This window comes from Coregonus clupeaformis, chromosome 17 (genome assembly GCF_020615455.1).
Source record: "Coregonus clupeaformis isolate EN_2021a chromosome 17, ASM2061545v1, whole genome shotgun sequence".
NCBI lineage: Eukaryota > Metazoa > Chordata > Actinopteri > Salmoniformes > Salmonidae > Coregonus > Coregonus clupeaformis.
Genome location: NC_059208.1, coordinates 24,497,096 through 24,514,122, shown reverse-complemented (window position 1 = coordinate 24,514,122; position 17,027 = coordinate 24,497,096). Strand labels below are relative to the sequence as shown.

General features: G+C 44.1%; 1 protein-coding gene across 8 annotated transcripts in view; it reads right to left on the bottom strand.

Moving 5' to 3' along the window:
• The window catches only part of syngap1b (synaptic Ras GTPase activating protein 1b), a 131,731-nt gene that overhangs the window by 91,468 nt on the left and 23,236 nt on the right, over positions 1–17,027 (bottom strand). For all 8 annotated transcript variants that reach the window (XM_041872808.2, XM_045226185.1, XM_045226189.1 and 5 more), the window contains exons 2-3: positions 15,129–15,265; positions 3,295–3,400 (exon numbers count right to left, since the gene is read on the bottom strand). In XM_041872808.2, the coding sequence (XP_041728742.2) occupies positions 3,295–3,400; positions 15,129–15,265 (243 nt within the window). The remainder of the gene's footprint in view (positions 1–3,294; positions 3,401–15,128; positions 15,266–17,027) is intronic.

Below are 17,027 nucleotides of genomic sequence, written 5' to 3'. Positions count from 1 at the left end.
CCACACAGAGCAAAGATTCTAGGTTGGTCTGTGTGGCTGCAGGCAGAATTTCTGTGGATAGGGTTTAGGTTGAAGTTCTAATTACAACAGATATTTGCATAAAACATTTACAGCACGCTGCAATTATCTACCAAGATGAATGCCGTAATTGCATTTTGATTGCTCCAAATTTAACCGTTTCCGTGCTTTCATGGTGCAATACAAGGAAGTGGATGGGGAAGTAGACTGATTGCGTCTGCGTAACTTTCCATATCCAATCCAAAGAGCCTATTGAAACATCATATGTGTACCTAATCATAGAACCAGCGCCAAATGTCTTCATCAGAGATGGTCATTACATCAGGACCCAGCTGGGATTGTTGTCAAGTGTCTTCATTTATCAAAACTATGGGAGAAATGCACACTTTCATCCTCTCCTCAACGAAAATTCACGTTTGAAGTATAGATACAGCACATAAACACGTTGGATGCATACCAAGATGGATACAAATTCAATTTTGTTTTTTTATAACACAAGAGTAATCTATGACTTGTACTGTATGTGTCCCTGGAATTAAGCACTTACAGTGAGGGAAAAAAGTATTTGATCCCCTGCTGATTTTGTACGTTTGCCCACTGACAAAGACATGATCAGTCTATAATTTTAATGGTAGGTTTATTTGAACAGTGAGAGACAGAATAACAACAAAAAAATCCAGAAAAACGCATGTCAAAAATGTTATAAATTGATTTGCATTTTAATGAGAGAAATGAGTATTTGACCCCTCTGCAAAACATGTCTTAGTACTTGGTGGCAAAACCCTTGTTGGCAATCACAGAGGTCAGACGTTTCTTGTAGTTGGCCACCAGGTTTGCACACATCTCAGGAGGGATTTTGTCCCACTCCTCTTTGCAGATCTTCTCCAAGTCATTAAGGTTTCGAGGCTGACGTTTGGCAACTCGAACCTTCAGCTCCCTCCACAGATTTTCTATGGGATTAAGGTCTGGAGACTGGCTAGGCCACTCCAGGACCTTAATGTGCTTCTTCTTGAGCCACTCCTTTGTTGCCTTGGCCGTGTGTTTTGGGTCATTGTCATGCTGGAATACCCATCCACGACCCATTTTCAATGCCCTGGCTGAGGGAAGGAGGTTCTCACCCAAGATTTGACGGTACATGGCGCCGTCCATCGTCCCTTTGATGCGGTGAAGTTGTCCTGTCCCCTTAGCAGAAAAACACCCCCAAAGCATAATGTTTCCACCTCCATGTTTGACGGGTGGGGATGGTGTTCTTGGGGTCATAGGCAGCATTCCTCATCCTCCAAACACGGCGAGTTGAGTTGATGCCAAAGAGCTCGATTTTGGTCTCATCTGACCACAACACTTTCACCCAGTTCTCCTCTGAATCATTCAGATGTTCATTGGCAAACTTCAGACGGGCCTGTATATGTGCTTTCTTGAGCAGGGGGACCTTGCGGGCGCTGCAGGATTTCAGTCCTTCACGGCGTAGTGTGTTACCAATTGTTTTCTTGGTGACTATGGTCCCAGCTGCCTTGAGATCATTGACAAGATCCTCCCGTGTAGTTCTGGGCTGATTCCTCACCGTTCTCATGATCATTGCAACTCCACGAGGTGAGATCTTGCATGGAGCCCCAGGCCGAGGGAGATTGACAGTTCTTTTGTGTTTCTTCCATTTGCGAATAATCGCACCAACTGTTGTCACCTTCTCACCAAGCTGCTTGGCAATGGTCTTGTAGCCCATTCCAGCCTTGTGTAGGTCTACAATCTTGTCCCTGACATCCTTGGAGAGCTCTTTGGTCTTGGCCATGGTGGAGAGTTTGGAATCTGATTGATTGATTGCTTCTGTGGACAGGTGTCTTTTATACAGGTAACACATTGAGATTAGGAGCACTCCCTTTAAGAGTGTGCTCCTAATCTCAGCTCGTTACCTGTATAAAAGACACCTGGGAGCCAGAAATCTTTCTGATTGCGATGGGGTCAAATACTTATTTCCCTCATTAAAATGCTAATCAATTTATAACATTTTTGACATTGTTTTTCTGGATTTTTGTGTTGTTATTCTGTCTCTCACTGTTCAAATAAACCTACCATTAAAATTATAGACTTATCATTTCTTTGTCAGTGGGCAAACGTACAAAATCAGTAGGGGATCAAATACTTTTTTCCCTCACTGTAAGTAGAGGACAACATCGGAAGGTCTATTGGTCCTCATCCCCCGTAGCAAACGATGCTCTATCTCGATCTTGTGTTTCATTGGACAGTTTAGCCTTTCATTTTGATTTCATTCCTTTGTGTCCTATTTTTTAAGTCTTGTAAAAATTTGATTTTCTAATATTTGTTTTATACATAGATTACCATTATCCAATCCACTTGTATGCAATCTACTCACTTGCTTGCATCAAATCTACTCTCACTTTCGGATTATCCCAAAAATGATCTCACTAAGTTATCTCAGTTCCAAGTTATGCAGTAGGTCACAGACTTTTTGAAATGGGTCACTGTGTCACAAGCAGTTCCCTTGACACTGACTCTGTAAATGTGGAATTCTGATGACAGCATGGCAGGTTTCTGTTAATCAGCTCATTAATGGGCTGCCTGGAGGGCCTTGGCCGCCTGGGGGGGCATCGATCCCATTCAGTATGTGCTCTCACTGCAGATGGTTCTCAATGGAAGGCTGTTGGATAACATATGCTATACCATAGATATGCTTAGAGTGTGATGAGCATCACTCTTCTGGAGTCAGTAGGCCTGTGTAGCCTGTGCAGTTATAGGAGAGTATTGCTGTGTCAGACCTGAACAGGTTCATGTCAAATATGGAGTGAGTGGCCTATTGCAGTATCCCCACAGGACTGTTGTGGGGAGAGTTGCCCTATGTGGACGATGGGAGTGTATCAATGCTGAGACATTGTACATGAGGCAGAGAGGCAGTGTGAGAGAGGTGGAGTAAGGCAAAGAGGCAGGCAGAGACAACGAGTCAGAGAGGCAGTAAGAAAGACAGAATCACAAAATATCAGAGGTAGAGAGGCAGAGAAAGGTGAGAGCAGCCCATGACAGGTAGAGTCAGAAACACAAAACCAGAATGAGTAAAATGGGCCTCCCCATTCAAGTCAATGACGCCATAATGGGTGGACTGGCAGCCATTGCGAGGGTCTCCATAAGAGTGAAGCAGGAAGTAAAAGCAGGAAGTACAACATTACATTTGTGCTTTAAGGTCAGAGGTTTCAAGCCCATTCTATTCACTGTATTTCTATGGACAGAAAGGATTCAGAGAGATAGAAGGGCCCATGGCCTACTCACCCATCTCTGGATGGTGCCTCCCCTCAACAGGAACGCTGACTGTCCTTCGCAGCAGCTTGTTCCTGTGCAATTCGGAGCGCCGCTCGCGCATCAACAAAGGGTGTACCTGCATATGCACAGAGAGACAAGGTCAGGTCAACACACACAATGCATTAGGCAATATTTTCTGAAGACTATAATGGATAGTATCTTGAAATGTATATCACTGAGCAGCAGCGGTGCGTGGGTAAAATCACTGGGGAAGCCAAGCCAGGAAAAAAAAGCCATATTACAACCTATGTGTTGTGATAATTGCGTTGTTTGCTCTATAACCTGTTAATGCCTTGACACCTTGATTTATAGGCCTAAGCTCAATTGGTAGAGCATGGCGCTTGTAACGCCTGGGTAGTGGGTTCGATCCCCGGGACCACCACCCATACGTAAAAATGTATGCACACGTGACTGTAAGTCGCTTTGGATAAAAGCGTCTGCTAAATGGCATATTATTATTATTATAAGACACAATGGCAGAATAAATTCAACCACAACTTTGCAACATCTGTCCGATGAAGTCCACAAAGCATTTTGCATGTAACAAACAGATACATGACCTACAGCATGGCCAAGCAAGTTAATGTTTCTGACATTTTCGGACTATTAAACAACCATTGATTTAGAACCATGGAGAGTTACCGCAAGTCGAAAAGTAAACAGGAGCTGCCTCCATAATTCCAGCACCATTTCAACTTCAACATTTCAACAGAATCAAATCACCTAGGCTAATGGTTAGTTTAATATTGTGACAACTAAAAGATACCAAAAACAATTGAGTCCAGTCAACACAAGCTAAATAGGATGTGGCATGGTACTGATTTGTGTGTGTGTGTGTGTGTGTGTGTGTGTGTGTGTGTGTGTGTGTGTGTGTGTGTGTGTGTGTGTGTGTGTGTGTGTCTGTGTATTTATATTTTGGACAACTTTTACTTTTACTTCACTATATTCCTAAAGAAAATAATGTACTTTTTACTCCATACATTTTCCCTGACACCCAAAAGTACTCGTTACACTTTGAATGCTTAGCACGGCAGGAAAAGGGTCCATTCACACACTTATCAAAAGTGGTCATCACTACTGCATCTGATCTGGCGGACTGACTAAACACACATGCTTCGTTTGTAAATGATGTCTGAGTGTTGGAGTGTGCCCCTGGCTATGTGTAAATTAAAAAAAAACAAAAATCGCGCTGTCTGGTTTGCTCAATATAAGGAATTTGAAATTATTTATACTTTTACTTTGATACTTAAGTATAGTTTTGCAATTACATTTACTTTTGATAGTTAAGTATATTTAAAACCAAATACTTTTAGACTTTATATAACTTTATAAGTAATATTTTACTGGGTGACTTTCACTTTTACTTGAGTCATTTTCTATTAAGGTATCTTTACTTTTACTCAAGTATGACAATTGGGGACTGTGTGTGTGTGTGTGTGTGTGTGTGTGTGTGTGTGTGTGTGTGTGTGTGTGTGTGTGTGTGTGTGTGTGTGTGTGTGTGTGTGTGTATGTGCGTGTGCGTGTGTGCGTGCGTGCGTAAGTATAAAAAACATGTTGATTCGCCCTACTTGTAGAGAAACGCCAATGCCATCCTCCTCTCTTTCATGTTGATGAAACGGTCTATGACTCTGTCATATAGTACATGCTTTTAGTTTTTGTTGTACTAGGCTACCTGGCTAAAATGCTTGCTCGCTAACCTAACTTCCTTTCATGAGCAACGATGTGCCAGGCCAGCTAGTTAACATTAGCATACTACATCTAGCTACATATTGAACTTCCATCCTTTCAGGCCAGGGGCACAATGTATGAATTTATGGTTCGATCAGAATCACCGTTATAATCATTGTCCAAATCCCTACATTCATGGCTAATTTAGGAAAGGGATGATTTTAGCTAGCTAGCTAGACACCGGAGGACAACGACACAATGAGATGCAATAATTCAAGTTTTTTCTCTAAATGACATTCTTCTTTTGATGTGACTGGTGTGAAGCAAAATCCAAATTGGCTTCCCTTGACACTTTTTTTTGGTGCGCCAGGATCATTCACAGTTGAGCTCACTCAGTTTAGCTCAACGCTGATTGGCTATTATTGAATTTTTAAAAATTAACAAGGGAGGCCAAATGCTCGCTGGCTTCCCTTGCATGCAATGTTACCGGCGGCAACAACGTCATACTCTTTTTGACCAGACAGCCTCAGATAGATGGGCTACACATACAGAGACAGAGGGGCGCTGTTTCAGTCGCTCAGATGCTTTCTAATGTGAGATACACTACATGACCCAAAGTATGTGGACACCTGCTCGTCAAACATCTAATTCCAAAATTATGGGCATTAATATGGAGTTGGTCCCCCCTTTGCTGCTATAACAGCCTCCACTCTTCTGGGAAAGCTTTCCACTAGATGTTGGAACATTGCTGCAGGGACTTGCTTCCATTCAGCCACGAGAGCATTAGTGACGTCGGGCACTGATGTTGGGCGATTAGGCCTGGCTCGCAGTCGGTGTTACAATTCATCCCAAAGGTGTAAGATGGGGTTGAGATCAGGGCTCTGTACAGGTCAATCAAGTTCTTCCACACCGGTCGCGACAAACCATTTCTGTATGGACCTCGCTTTGTGCACGGGGGCATTGTCATGCTGAAACAGGAAAGGGCCTTCCCCGAACTGTTGCCACAAGGTTTGAAGCACAGAATCTTCTAGAATGTTATTGTATGCTGTAGCGTTAAGATTTCTCTTCACTACACTCAGACCATTATTCCTCCTCCACTAAACTTTACAGTTGGCACTATGCATAGGGGCAGGTAGCATTCTCCTGGCATCCGCCAAACCCAGATTCGTCTGTCGGACTGCCAGATGGTGAAGCGTGATTCATCACTCCAGAGAACGCGTTTCCACTGCTGCAGTCCAATGGCGGCACATTGTGATCTTAGACTTAGGCTGCTCAGCCTTGGAAACCCATTTCATGAAGCTCCCGACGAACAGTTATTGTGCTGATGTTGCTTCCAGAGGCAGTTTGGAACTCGGTAGTGAGTGTTGCAACTGAGGATGGTCAATTTTTACAAGCTACGCTCTTCAGCACTAGGCGGTCCCGTTCTGTGAGCTTATGTGGTCTACCACTTTGCGGCTGAGCCGTTGTTGCTCCTAGACGTTTCCACTTAACAATAACAGTTGACCGGGGAAGCTCCAGCAGGGCAGAAATGTGACAAACTGACTTGTTGGAAAGGTGGCATCCTATGAAGGTGCCACGTTGAATGTCACTGAGCTCTTCAGTATGGGCCATTCTACTGCCAATGTTTGTCTATGGAGATTGCATGGCTGTGTGCTCGATTTTATACACCTGTCAGCAACGGTTGTGGCTGAAATAGCCGAATCCACTAATTTGAAGGGGTGTCAACATACTTTTGTATATATAATGTACATTCAGCCTCTTGGAATTGAAGGAAAATTATGAAACACAGAGAGACGAAAGATACATATTTTTTTATGTTTACATTTTTACATTTTTGGGGGAAGCCTGGCTTCCCTTGGCAACCATGAATACACGCCACTGTCACTGAGTCATGTAATACAGGACAGAATTTTCTTTGCATTCCACATGAATTAAGTTGCATTAGTTGCAATCAGTTGATAATGTACAGTGCTTGATAATCAATATAGAATTCAGGGAGCCTGAATTTCCTACATAACTACTAGATTTCAGCATGTTTACTCTGACACAGATTTATTGAGAACAGTTGGTTAATATGGCCAGTTTATGACAATCCATTTGGGCCAGAAGTCCCTGACTTCATAAAACACGGGCTTGAGGGGAAATAGACAGGAGAATACGGTACATGAATCAATGCTCCTGTGCTTGGTATGTTTATCGAGGCCTTGGGAGAAACCCTGTTCTCTTTGAGAGTACAACACAGTGGCTAGCTATATTACACTCACAGAGACAGAGCCTACTGAACATGCAGAGAGCCAATATCCAAATACAGTATTGAAGCAATGCAGAGGACCAATGTCAGATAATTACTATAGGAAATATTTGTCAAAAAAGGTCACTATCTGACTGTGAATATCAGAGTATTACATACAGATATGGAGACCCATATCAAAGCATTGCAACAAAGACATAGCAAAAGGGTCTATACAAAAGGTCAATGACCACGGATTTTATGAGGTTTACAGGTAATAATAACCAATAATAGCTAATAACCAAGACCAATATGTCAGCATTGTATAGACAGCTCTATATACACATAATGGCAATATCAGGACATCATAGACAGATCCTGTAAACACAGAGGGCCAATGTCAGAGGATAGCAAGGAGAGCTGAGATTGTGCCTGAGGGTCTTAATGACCAAGCCAATAACAGAGAAGGACAGTAGTGGTCACACACAGTCATATGTCCCATAATAAGACACAGATGGGTGCCAGTCAAAGGATCCCTGTAAAGAGCACTCAATGCACGTGTGTGTGTCTGTGTCTCGCTCTCTGTCTGTGTCTCTGTCTGTCTGTCTTGTACTTGTGAGTGTGTGTGCATAAGGGCCTTTGTAAATGTATACAATATGCATGTCTGTTGGTGTAATGTGTGTGTGTGTGTGTTTGTGCACAATAATCTGTGTGTATATGTGTGTGTATGTGTGTAAGGGTATGGCCATGTCAGCTGTAATATTATAGACATGTAGCAGGGCTACCAGCACAATATGGATGACATAAACGTTTAATACATACACCCACTGCAGGCGACAGCACCCACCCACCCCCCAACATACATAACATGCAGTCTACTGTGCTAGACTGTGGATGCACAGCACAGAGCACAGCACTCCATAGAGTACTTTACCACGGTGTACCATCCCCCATAGCCCAGTGAGCCGGAAGACATCTCCCAGCTCTGTCAGTGGCAGGATTCATCTTGTTGACGTTTACCTCTTTTTTTTAAACGTAATCAGGGATACACACACCATAAATCAAGTGTGTATTTGATTATGCTCGCATTATCCACTTAGTGCATACTAATGAGTATGTTGTGAGACGCATCGCACGCTGAGGACAGATATATTACTAGTTACGGAATGAGTTCCTCAATGAAAAATATAAGACACCCAATCTTTATGAGTCCAGTATGCACATGCATAAAAGCTTGTTTTTTTATGGACTCGCCTTCCCTTTTATTTGAGCAATTATGCACTGAAAGACTTTGCTTTGCTGTTTATATTTTATTTATGCTATACTGCGAGCACACTGTTTACAATGTGTCAGACCTAATTTTAACATCTGTTTATAACGTTCACATTATTTCTGGTTATTTCTCGATGTAATCTAATTTACCTCAATATTGGACCATAACACTCTAGGAATATCCTTGTAACACAGATATACTCTCTAAGATGTTAATAATATGAGCGATCTGTCTTCAAGCCTTTTATACTGTCATAAGCGTAATAGTTGCTATATTTTCGGATAATTAACGGATACAGTGGGGGAAAAAAGTATTTAGTCAGCCACCAATTGTGCAAGTTCTCCCACTTAAAAAGATGAGAGAGGCCTGTAATTTTCATCATAGATACACGTCAACTATGACAGACAAAATGAGGAAAAAAATTCCAGAAAATCACATTGTAGGATTTTTTATGAATTTATTTGCAAATTATGGTGGAAAATAAGTATTTGGTCAATAACAAAAGTTTCTCAATACTTTGTTATATATCCTTTGTTGGCAATGACACAGGTCAAATGTTTTCTGTAAGTCTTCACAAGGTTTTCACACACTGTTGCTGGTATTTTGGCCCATTCCTCCATGCAGATCTCCTCTAGAGCAGTGATGTTTTGGGGCTGTCGCTGGGCAACACGGACTTTCAACTCCCTCCAAAGATTTTCTATGGGGTTGAGATCTGGAGACTGGCTAGGCCACTCCAGGACCTTGAAATGCTTCTTACGAAGCCACTCCTTCGTTGCCCGGGCGGTGTGTTTGGGATCATTGTCATGCTGAAAGACCCAGCCACGTTTCATCTTCAATGCCCTTGCTGATGGAAGGAGGTTTTCACTCAAAATCTCACGATACATGGCCCCATTCATTCTTTCCTTTACACGGATCAGTCGTCCTGGTCCCTTTGCAGAAAAACAGCCCCAAAGCATGATGTTTCCACCCCCCATGCTTCACAGTAGGTATGGTGTTCTTTGGATGCAACTCAGCATTCTTTGTCCTCCAAACACGACGAGTTGAGTTTTTACCAAAAAGTTATATTTTGGTTTCATCTGACCATATGACATTCTCCCAATCCTCTTCTGGATCATCCAAATGCACTCTAGCAAACTTCAGACGGGCCTGGACATGTACTGGCTTAAGCAGGGGGACACGTCTGGAACGGCAGGATTTGAGTCCCTGGCGGCGTAGTGTGTTACTGATGGTAGGCTTTGTTACTTTGGTCCCAGCTCTCTGCAGGTCATTCACTAGGTCCCCCCGTGTGGTTCTGGGATTTTTGCTCACCGTTCTTGTGATCATTTTGACCCCACGGGGTGAGATCTTGCGTGGAGCCCCAGATCGAGGGAGATTATCAATGGTCTTGTATGTCTTCCATTTCCTAATAATTGCTCCCACAGTTGATTTCTTCAAACCAAGCTGCTTACCTATTGCAGATTCAGTCTTCCCAGCCTGGTGCAGGTCTACAATTTTGTTTCTGGGGTCCTTTGACAGCTCTTTGTTCTTGGCCATAGTGGAGTTTGGAGTGTGACTGTTTGAGGTTGTGGACAGGTGTCTTTTATACTGATAACAAGTTCAAACAGGTGCCATTAATACAGGTAACGAGTGGAGGACAGAGGAGCCTCTTAAAGAAGAAGTTACAGGTCTGTGAGAGCTGTAACTTCCAAAATACCAAATACTTATTTTCCACCATAATTTGCAAATAAATTCATTAAAAATCCTACAATGTGATTTTCTGGAATTTTTTCCCTCAATTTGTCTGTCATAGTTGACGTGTACCTATGATGAAAATTACAGGCCTCTCTCATCTTTCTAAGTGGGAGAACTTGCACAATTGGTGGCTGACTAAATACTTTTTTCCCCCACTGTATATTCATTCACAAGACTTCAGAGACGTCCCTAAATGTATCTATCCACTCTTCTCTACCACTGATTCCTTGAGCCTGTGCTGCACCAGAGCTCATTTCTGCATTCTACAAGCACTTTGCTAATTAAATGTATCGATACACATAAAATAGTAATATAAAGAAATGTGATCAATATACAGTATACTGTAAGTGCTAAATGCTATGATCATCTAAGTGTAGTATTACTTAATAAATCATTTTTAATCAGAAAGTTTTGCTCTGGACTTCAGTTTAGTCTAAGGCATGGACCTGTCGATTTCCTCATTGAGCGGAGTAACTTTGACTAGGAATAAGAACTGAAAAGGTTCACAGAGCAGCTGAGAGAACGTTTAGGTCACATTAAACTCTGACTGAAAACTGATTTTAAACACCCTGCATAAATACTAGTCTATCATGACATGCTAAACACAGTAATTTCCACAATGATGTCCATTTGAACACAGTTAGCCCACTCCCCCCTCATCCCCACTGTGTCCCGATTCAGACACAATTCATCACAGCAAGTGTATGGAAAAGACCCCCCCGCTCCACACACACACACACACTCTCTCCCTTGTAAACACCCCCCACCCTGACACACAGCCCTTTCTGGTTGCGATAGGGAACACCTGGGCGCTATTTATAGCCTGTGTGGCAGTGTTGATTGGCCGGGGGGGGGGGGCTGGTTAGGACAGTGGTGCTGCAGCTGGGGACTTGACACGGCCTTGGCACCGTCCCTGGCAGCCATGCCCATGAATGGGCACACAAGGCAGGTTGGGACACAACACCGGCAGACCAGACAGAGGGCACATGGGGCCCGCACTGCACTCACACAGGGACAGTGGTCTAGCATTGAGACCTGCAGTGAGCAAGAAAGCATGCTAAGTGGGATTGCGTTGCTAATTTGTAAACGTCTATAATTGGAATGAGAATCTAATGCAGTATAGCAGTGTTTCCCAATTTCTGTCCTTGTGTTTCAGACTCTGGGTATTCTGGTGTTTGTTGGGCGAGTCAACAATCCATTTAATTCAATTGAAAAGTAGATTGAATACTGGCATGCAGACCTAGGCTAGTTTGAGTGTTGTCAGAGATAAGGTCATTCATAAGTGAGGTAATTCTAACAGCTAACAAGAAGGTAAATTCTTCTGAATTTTGGCATCCAGCAAACTGTAGTCAGAGGCAAGAGTAGAAGCAGAAGTGGCTAAGACTGAATTAGACAGATGACTGTGCTCAGGCACTGCAAGGAGGGGTGGATGGTGGGTGGTGGATGGTGGGTGAGTAGAGAGAGAATGAAAGCCATAGATCTGAGTGAGAGGGAGAGGAGAGGGGGCCTGGCATGGAGAGTTGAGCAATGCTGCAGGCTGCCTGGACCATATGTCACTACTGGCCCAGCTGTGATGGGTAGGCTGGGTGGGGGATATGGGTGGTGTGGGTGTAGGGGGGAGGGGGAGGGGTTAATGGAGCGGCAGGTGTGTAATCCATTACTTTGTAACGGAGTCGTGATCAAACAGCGGCTGAGTCCCCTACCTCTGCCCCCGACACGCGCACACACACACACGCATGAAAACACACACGCACACACACACACGCATTCACGCACGCACACAAACACATACATCAGCCTCTGTGTCCCTGGAAGTATGACAGACGGTTAGGCTGGCCAACACCACTGTCTGTCCTCAAGTCTCTCAATAACGTCCTATCACTGACAGATGTTCCCTCACCTCGCCTCAGGCATTGAACACAGCAACTGGAACATCATAAAATCAAAGAGAAACGTTCAAACAGAGTAGCTGAATTTAAGACCATTTTTGGTATCTTGGAATGATAAAAGAGGGCATTTAGAGAGCAACCCTAAATACTAAATCTGACCTTTGGGTTTTTCAGGCTCAACAGTTTCCCATGTGTATCAAGAATGGTCCACCACCCAAAGGACATCCAGCTAACTTCAACATGGGCCAGTATCCCTGTGGAACGCTTTCGACACCTTGTAAAGTCTATGCCCAGTCAAATTGAGGCCGTTCTGAAGGCAAAAGTGGGTGCAACTCAATCTTAGGAAGGTGTTCATAATGTTTTGTACACTCAGTGTCTAACCCCTAATATGTATATGAGGTGAGGTGACCTTTTGAAAATGGCTTATTTCAGTTGCGTGTAATGGTTAATCAGATGCCAAAAGTCAGTAAAGAGCTTGTTAAATAACTGTAGAATTTGACAATTGAGCCTTCTTATTTGTCAAATGAAGGAGCTTCTTTCTCGCGTCTCCTTCCATCCATGTGTGCCTTATTATTACATAATTGCCACATCCCCCTATTTCCAAATGGGTTCCCAAGGGTCATGCATGTGTAAAAATGCTAACTACTCTTGAGCCATGTTTTATGCAATGTGACAACAGTAGTTACAGGCAAAGCCACCATGGCGCTGCCGTGTTGGCTCGGGCGCTAATGAATTCATTTACAGTATCAACATTGCCAAAGCCATTGCAAACATATGGGCAGGGAATGCAACACAATGGCCATGCATGGATAATGAGACAAATCCGGTTTTAATTCCCTTTATTTTGAATTAGCTTAGCAGGCTAATGCTAATGTGATTCAGTAGTAGTGAGAGAGGATACTAACGTGCTAGTGCTAGCGCTGTGCTAGCAGGAAATAGTGCCCTCTGATTGCTTGCATAACACTGGGGTACAGTGGGAGGGAGAGCGATGCCTGGGCACATTACTGGAGGACAGGGCACTGGTGCATGGCGTCTGGTGCACACAGTGCAGGGCTCTGTCACTTCATATCAGTGGCAGCCATCGCTGTTGACCCTCTCGCTCCCACCACAGGCACAGAGGGCTAACAGCAGCCCACTGAGAAGTGGAGTCAGTGCTCTTGTACAGTCAATGGTAGTGCAGCTTAAAGTTTTGTTGTTAGGGAGTGAAGTTAAGTTGGATTGTGTAGTGTTCACTTTTAAGGTTGACTTCTGAGGTGGAGAGTATGCAAGTAGGTGAAGCTACACAAACAATATAGTGTTGAACAGAAGATATAGTGACTTCTGTACTTGGACGAAAGGGTACACACTTAATCTATTAGGTTAATTCGGACTATGTATAAGTCAAGCTTTCAACATCACCAGTTTTCACCAGTTGTAGTGTTTACTGAGGTGAAGAGAGCACATTTGAAATAGGGGAGCACAGAAGAGCACAATGGTGAAGTGATAGATATTTTCACATATTCCTCCAGAGCACTGTTATTCCCTCAAGCAGCCCCTTAGTTGAGACTGAAGAAGTCGCAATGAAGAGAAAAGGGTATTTTGACGGATGTCATTCACAGAACAAAACAGAGTGGCATCTCAATGGAGCTGCCTGGGAAATAAATGAGACAGCAGGTCTGTGGGATAGCCAAACACTACTGTCAGTCACTCCAGGGAGGGCGGGAGGGAGAAAGAGAGAGAGCAGGGGGAGGAGAGGTAGCCTGAGAAATAGAATGTGTGTGTGTGTGAGAGAGAGAGAGAGAGAGAGAGAGAGAGAGAGAGAGAGAGAGAGAGAGAGAGAGAGAGAGAGAGAGAGAGAGAGAGAGAGAGAGAAAATCAAGAGGGGTGTGTGTGTATGACAGAGAGAGATTGGTGGAGCAAAACAGAGAGAGAGGGAGAGAGATGGAGAGGCCCACTCGCGCCGCATGAGGTGAGTGACAGGCATGAATATTTAATCGCCTCTCATCCTCTCTCCGAGGTGGTGGCTATTGGCCTGTCAGGTCTGCCTCAAATCCATTCATAGCTTCTGCCTCATTGGCACAATTAGACAGGGATAAGCCATTGATTAATTGACCTGGGCTTTCTTATCATCTCTCCAGAGCTGAAAAGGCCCTTATCTGGATCATAACGTTTTTTATCCTCCTTCTGAGTGATGAGAAGGAAAGATATTGGCAGCTAGCTACCCTGCAAGTACCACTACTGTACTCCATTACATCATTGCATAATCTTTAATAGCCTCTTACTCTCAATCAAAGGTACTATGAACACTGTTATTGTAGTGTAATAGACATTAAGTGTGTAAGTATAACCTCTATGTGTTTTAATTGTGTTTTAGGATTCATTTATTGGATATAAATGTGTAAATCTGTCTACAAGGTCTACATTTAAAAGGAGACCTGTCCAAAGGCGAGACAGGTACAAAAGTGAAGGAATAGTACCCCCTTCTGGTCTTAGCTAGCAGGCTGAAACTACTTGGTATGATATAGTAAGTCATCTAAGGTTGGTTTTTGACCTTACCATGTAATGTCAGGTCATGTCAAATAAAGTTACACGCCTAAAGGTCAATTGTGGTGATATCCTTTTTAGATTGTGTCATTTTTTATTAAACCTTGTTGCTTTAGAAACTATCATGGCATTTCATATCAAGTCCTCTGTAGCTCAGCTGGTAGAGCACGGCGCTTGTAACGCCAAGGTAGTGGGTTCGATCCCCGGGACCACCCATACACAAAAAAATGTATGCACGCATGACTGTAAGTCGCTTTGGATAAAAGCGTCTGCTAAACGGCATATTTATTTATATTTTATACTAGGACCCCATGATGATGACAGTGTTGTAGACACTCATGTCATGTCAAACAAACCAGTCTAATACAGTATAATACAGCAATGTGAGCCATAGAAATATAATTCCTAGAACGGTAATCCACTTTCAAGTCAATGGGTGGGTGATGGGTGGAATTGTATTTCTATAGTGTGTGCAGCAGTAGGTAAGTACCTCCTCCTGGTCCAACATGTAGAGCTGATTTCCGGAGATCACACAGAGACGGGGGTTCCAGTCGGGGCGGTCGTAGGAGGGAGCGGCAAAGGAACGGGCATGGGGGCGATAGGAGGGGGGGGCGGCACACCTCGCATCTGGAGAGGAGAGAGAACGGGGGAGAGGGACAGAGAGAGGGGAGAGGGGAGAGGGGTCAGTTAGGGTGACTGGATGGTGGAGGATATGCCAGGACATGCTCGTCGTCAGATGGTTGATGTTAACTTGTTTATATGTTTGCAAGCTGGCATGTCTGCATCAGTTCAATCCAAAGCACTGAAAATGCAATGTGACTTCTTCACATTTGTCCACATTTCACACATAACAACAATGCTCAATGAAAGAATTAGACAGATTCATCTAGGACTGGTCCATTATGCAGTAAATAACTTGCCAATTAATGCAATCATTCAGAGAAAATGAAACACACTTTCTACAGAGTTTAATCATTACGATTTGTAACCATAGCCTAAAATGTGGATAAAAGGATCTGCTAAATCAGGGGTCCGTGGCCAGATCTCTAAATAAGTATAAAATAAATATTTAATACAATATTTTTCATGAATATTGCTAACAATAACAGATTAAACACATTTTGGCCAAGGGATTCGTTTAGAGGGTCTAATGCAATATATAATTATTATTAATCTACAATATAGGTTCTTATTAACCATGGGCAACGAGGCCTGGGAGGCTCACAGGGATATTGTCACGGATCCCCCGGTATTGCTGCTCATTCCGTTCACCAGCTCCGGCCTTCTAGGCGTCACTGACCTTGTTCCTTACCACCAACCCCGGACTGTCTTGTTACATTACGCACACCTGGTTCCCATTCCCCCTGATTAGTATGTGTATATATGTGCCCTCTGTTCCCCATTGTCCTTGTTGATTATTGTCCCATGTCCGTTGGTCTCGTGAGTCCCGTGTATTGTGCTCTTGTTATTACGGGTCTCGTCCCGTGTATTTGTTTGGAGGTTTACACCTTGCTCTTTTGTTTGGGTTACATCCCAGTGTTATATGTATACACGTGTTTGTTTTGGGCTTCGTCCCCATCATTTTTTCATGACGTACCTTGTGTTGGGTGGAGTAATAAAAAAAAACGAATACGTATTCCTGTGCCTGTCTTCAAATCATTATACAACGTGACAGAATAATCAACCAATAATGATGGAGACAGCGGGAAAACCCGAGCTGGCGACCATTGTAGAGATAGTCCAGCATCATGAGGACTGTTTCTCCAGACGCAGCAGCGCCATGGACAGCGTGCTGGCAACCATCCTGCGGTTGGAGGGGAAAGTGCAGTCCCTCCAGTCTTCAGCACCGGTTCCGGCACCAGCCCCCACACCACCACTACCTGCCTCCGTCCCATCTGAGCCGGTCCGCGGAATACCCCTGTCCCTCCCGGAGCACTTTGACGGCGCGCCAGCGAGATGCAAGGGATTACTTCTGCATTGCAACCTGTACCTCGCTCGCTACGCCAAGGCTGTCTCCGGGAGAGACAGGTTTGCCACAGTCATCTCGGCACTGACCGGCAGGGCCCTGGACTGGAGTGCCGCTGTCTGGGAGATGGGCGGACCCAAGGTCAAGTCCTATAAGCGCTTCACCCTCCTCTTCCGCTCTGTGTTTGATCATCCTGTGGAGGGACGAGAGGGGGGTGAGCGTCTACTCCGACTACGCCAGGGATCTAGGACCGCCTCTGAGTTCGCCCTGGAGTTCCGGACCATCGCGGCCTCCACCGGATGGAACGAGTCGGCTCTGGTCACCGTTTCCGCAGCGAACTGCAGGAGGAGGTACAGATGGAGTTATCCTGCTCATCAGCATGGCGATCCGGTTGGACAACCTCCTGCGGTCCCAACGAATACA